The sequence below is a fragment of the Cajanus cajan genome, chromosome 1 (genome assembly GCF_000230855.2).
Source record: "Cajanus cajan strain Asha chromosome 1, NIPB_CcT2T_4, whole genome shotgun sequence".
Classification (NCBI taxonomy): Eukaryota; Viridiplantae; Streptophyta; class Magnoliopsida; order Fabales; family Fabaceae; genus Cajanus; species Cajanus cajan.
In genome coordinates, this window is record NC_138517.1 from 2280417 (window position 1) to 2285771 (window position 5355).

The 5355-nt window shown below is 34.7% G+C and overlaps 1 protein-coding gene across 1 annotated transcript; it reads right to left on the reverse strand.

Annotated features, from left to right (window-relative positions):
- Positions 1 to 1108: 1108 nt before the first annotated feature.
- YUC2 (Flavin-binding monooxygenase family protein) lies at positions 1109 to 4895 on the reverse strand. The gene is made up of 4 exons (XM_020351756.3): positions 3598 to 4895; positions 2449 to 2697; positions 2137 to 2259; positions 1109 to 1512 (listed from the first exon to the last, which is right to left on the reverse strand). The coding sequence occupies exons 1-4, from the start codon at positions 4288 to 4290 to the stop codon at positions 1303 to 1305; spliced, it is 1275 nt and encodes a 424-aa protein (XP_020207345.1). The 5' UTR covers positions 4291 to 4895; the 3' UTR covers positions 1109 to 1302.
- Positions 4896 to 5355: the final 460 nt, after the last annotated feature.

The following is a 5355-nucleotide window of genomic DNA, read 5'->3' on the forward strand; positions in this document are numbered from 1 at the left end:
ATGTTTTCTGTTAAGTCGGCTTATCAGATCATATTAGCTGAGTCAGTCACTATTGAAGATCACGATATCTTCAAGTTAATATGGTCTATCCCTGCCCCTCCTAAAGTTCTCTTCTTTGCTTGGAGGCTTCTGAATCGAGGACTCCCAACTGTGGATAATTTGGCACGCAGGAATATATTACTTGGCGAGCATGAATCTAGATGTATCTTTTGCAAGGTAGATATTGAAACCACTACACACATCTTTTGTACATGTCCGATGGTTGATAGAGTTTGGAAACAGTGCCTCTCCTGGTTAAATTGTCCTGCACCTCTTCCTAGGCAGATCTTCGACCACTTTTCTTTCCTCCCAGCACCAATTCAAATCGAGTCAGAGGCAGAAACTTGGCATACTGTGTGGCTAGCTACAATGTGGACCTTATGGAGGTACAGGAATAAGTGTATCTTTGACGGCGGAACATTTGAGCAAGGTAGTATAGTTAGAGACATTCTTATTTTTTGTTGGAGGTGGCTATCCACCCTCAAACCATCCTTTGCCTATTCTTTCTCTCAATGGAGTAGCAATCCTGGGCCATGTATTTGTTTCAACGGGTGTGGATAGGGTAGCAGGTTCTGATTATGAGGAGATAGAAATGTACTAAGTATTTCTCTATAATCCTGGAAAACTCTATACTTTGTATATGGGTTCAGGTACCCCTTGTACCTGTTATATATTAATTTTGCTGTTTAAAAAAAAAAAATCGAATTGATTTTAATGGATAAGAAAAAATATGTACAATATATAATGAATAGATATATATATCAAAAAGCACAAGAATTCTCTCATAAATGATTAGAATAAGGGCAAATCGATGGATACATTACATAATTTCTATAGGCTCAGAAACTATAACAGCCCCTCTTTCTCAAAAAATTCAACTACCTAGCTAGGTAGATATGGCAATGTACAAGATATACAAATGTGTAACATGGCAATATTTATCTAATTAAGCTCAACCCAACCAAACTAATTAAAAATACACATCAAATTGGTCGCCAACCCAATCCCCTAGTTTGGTGAAAATGGATTTATAGGAATCACACATTCTATATATACACACATATATATGCCCTCTCATCTTAATTTTTTTTTTCTTCCTTTTTGAAGCTCCTTTTCCCCTTTTCAAATGGGAGAGAAATTGTTTGGTAGACAGCATTGTGTCAAATAAAGGGCACCACCAATAGGCTAGGCCACCCTTTTTTTTTTCTTTTTCTAATTAATCCTAAAACATTAATTTGCAAATATATAAATATGTTTCCCACATCATGCAAGTGGACAAGGGAACTGGAATACATGCGTGGATTCAGCTTTCCAGCTATGTTGAATATCTTCAGCAATCCTCTTAGCATCAATAGAAGCACCAAGCAGGCCACGTTTTGTGAAACCCACTGCATACAGTCCATTTTCACCTTTCCACCCATTTGGGAATGGCTTCCGGGGCAACCCATCTTTCTCACTAAACATCTCACTGCCCTGCTCACAGTAATCAATATTCCATTAATACTATCAATCATGAAAGTCACCAAGTGTTGTCCAGCTTTAATTTTGCTGGAATCTCTCTCTTCTTTAAAGACAAAAATAAATCAAATAAAACAGTTTTTTAAAAAGATAAAATTTATCATACATGCAATTGTTTTTCTAATTAAAATTAGAATTTTTTCGTGATAACATGCATAATAAAGGATTTCAATAAATCTCAACGTGAAACTGAATTGAAATAAAATTTCATTTATGATTGGATAACAATATTACTAATATCTAAGATTTTTCCTTTTTTAAATACTAAATGATATTGAGTGTAACAAAAAATTAAATAATATTTCAGAAAATTTTAACATAAATTAACTTGAGTAAAAGTTCAATATGTAAAAGAAATTATATATTCAACTAATAAGAATTATTGTTGACATAAATTTCTAATTAGTTATTATAAAAGTTAACAAAATTGTCCTATATGATAATTTGTGGTTGAATGATAATGTAAAAAAAAATACCAAAGGTGAATATATAAAAACTATTTATTCAATTAATTAAAAGAATTTTTACTTTTGTTATAGCAAATACCAAAGTTAAGCAACAAAGAATTAAATGGAGTACCTTTAACCAAGAGGGTACATTGCTTTTGTAACCAGTCGCTAGAATGATGGCATCAAAGTTCTCTACTTTTCCATCAACAAACTCCACTGTATTGCGTGCAAGTCGTTTAATTCCCCGGCAAACCTATACACATAATTGGACAAGATCCAATGTTGGAAACAATGAAACAGAAAATGTCTTTATTTTTTCTTTTAAACCTTTGCCTTAGAGTAAAAAGCAAATTTCGTTGATTAGGACAAGGAAACATGATAGCCATGATGATTGAAGAGTGGTCTTTTGGATTTGATTGGTAGAAGAGCAATGTTATGTTACCTTAATTTTTCCATTTTTGATCTGAGTTAGTGTCCCAACATCCAAAACTGGTGTCTTTCCGTACAAGTTCTTGAGCTCTAGAGGCCCAAGTTTGGGACGGTGAAGTCCAAATTGAGCAGTGTCTCCAAGCATGAGATGTGACATTAGAAGCAAAAATTGATCCACAAAACGTATGGGGAACCACTTGAGCAAGAACATGGATAAACCAAAAGTTGATTTCCCAAGCATCTGTTGTGGCAAGATATGCACCTGCATCAATGAAAAGAAAAGAAAATATCACATTAAAAATAAATTAAAAAAAGTGGGGAGAAAAAAGTGATAGCTTAAGGAACTTTTTAGGAAATTGTAGACACGAGGAGACTAATGACAATAATCTTTTCATGCTTCCAATTGTGTCTGTCAATATATACTGACAGACATGTGCAGAGAGAAAAGATTGAAATCTCAAACTCGAAGGTCATATATATTATTCTAAGATTTTGTTGCGCATGCAAATGAGTTGCTATGAAGTGAGAAGTGAGAGAGAACCATGACACAAACACTTTCAGAGTTCTAGTTATAGCAATTATAGTATAATATGTTAGCAGACTGTGTTCATTCTTCAGTTTCCAGCTTTATCAAAAATCATGGGCACATCAAAATTGACTACAAAGCCACTATATAAATGAAGATTTGGACAGGAACATGTTTCATTATTAATTCAATATATTTTATCTCAAACTGGGAAATTTTTTGAGACTTGTGCTGTGGTACCCTTAGAAATATGTAAGGGTGTTGGTACTCAACTAATTTTAATTACACTAACAAAGAGAATTGCTAATAGTAGCAACTAAGTTCACAAAACTCTTCTATGTGTATATATATATATTTCAATTATATTACTACGAACAAGTTTGTTTAACATATAAGTTAAAACTATATTTTCTTTAGAGTTTCAAGATTGAAAAAAATATATTTTTTTATAAAAAAAATTCTTAAAAATTTGTATCTAAAATTCAATATATATATTCGTAAGATAAATTTATGTATATGTTGAGTTCACAAAAACAAATCATTTTTTTCGTTTTTGGTAAGCTTTCAAAACAAAAAGTATAGAACTACTTCTGAGAAACAATCTCAACCAAAACACATGCTAATTAGTAAACTCACCGTGTCTCTAACCACTAGGGATGGAAGAGCATTATGGTTGGAGAGATCCAAACAAACCTCCATGCCTGAATTCCCACAGCCCACCACCAAAACGTTCTTCCCACAAAACATGCTTCCACTCTTATACAAGCTAGTGTGTACAATAGGCCCTTCAAACTCTTCCATCCCTTCAATCTGAGGCACCACTTCCTCAGCATTCTCTCCACTAGCTACTACAAGCCACTGACAAACATATTCTGCTGTGTCCTCCTTTTTGAGCCCTTGAGTCTTCACCCTCCAAAGCTCACACACATGATCAAACTCAGCACTGACCACTGTTTGACAGAAGACAGGTTTTATGCCAAAGTGATCAGCATAAGCATTCAGGTAGGCCAAGAATTGTTGTTTGGTTGGATATAAGGGCAAGGCTTTGGGGAATGGCATGAGAGGGAGTTGGCAGAATTGCTTTGGAAGATGAAGCCTAAGGCGATCGTAAGTCTTGAACTGCCACATTGAAGCTAAGCATTCAGCTCTTTCAAGGATGAGGCTTGGAATGCCTTTCTGTTTAAGGCAAGCTGCTGCAGCTAGCCCTGAGGGACCAGCTCCCACTATAACTGGTCCCGGGACAAATATAGGGCTTGCCATTTTATTCATCTTTATCTGATGATAATAATCATGGACACTTTTGCCTTCTAGTTCCTTCAAGTAGTCCATGATGAACACCACCCAGAAAAAAAAAAAATATATAAATAAAAGGAAAGTTTGGAGGGTAAGATTGTGCAAGATTTTGAAGCCAACTAAGGTTTAGGAGCTACTAAGTATGCCATAGAAGAAACTCAACTCTTTAGTTACCAATTAACTCTCTCCTCTTGAAGAATTTAGATGATGAGGTGATGGATGGTTTTCTTTTGACCTTATGAATACATCAGAAGTGTGTAGTGGATTTTGGAAATAGGAAATTGTAGTTTAATAAACTGAGGGAGAGGGTTTGAACTTTGGTTTTGTTTCAATGGAGGAGAATGAAAGCGGGAAGGTCTCAGGAGCTATAGCTACTCTACTTAAGGGCTGAGGAATAAAGGTTGTTTGTTATTCACAAAGGAATTATGTGCATATATATATGAAATGGTGAGTGGTGCTCATGAGTGTGTTAAAGGGATTTGGGTATGTAGGACATCTTTATGTTAGTAATAACTAACATTAACCAACAATTGCAACAACCTTTCATTCACCCCCAAGAATTGTTTCTGTTTTTTAAAAGAAAAACTCACAAGGGGGAGAGCAAATATTCTAGCTATGAGACAAAGTATATAGCCACTTAGAGATCCTATTGATGGTTGAAGAATAGTACTTTCAACTAATTATACATAAAAAGTGGGCATGACACGTAGAGGGTCAGTCAATTCCATGTATGATTTTTTGGGATGTTTTGTAGCTGGGTCCATGAACAGTTATAGATGATTTAAAGTCTCTCATTGCTATTAGCCATGATATTCCTTCAGAAACACCAAAGAATATGAAGCTAGGTGGGAAATTGAGGTAAACTAAAAGCAAAAGAAGTAGCCACATATCACTTCAAAGTCAGTACTCAGTAGTTTGTATTATATATATTTATATATACACAATTTTGGATCATGTAATTAATCTTCTTGATCTCTTACTATGCACAATTTCTTAACATTGGCAGTAATAAAGTTGTTAAAATTATGTAGTGGCCCGTCCAAGTCTTGAATTGTGGGGGAGTGACTTGTTATTTCGTGAGATTGTGCTTGAAATTGCTTC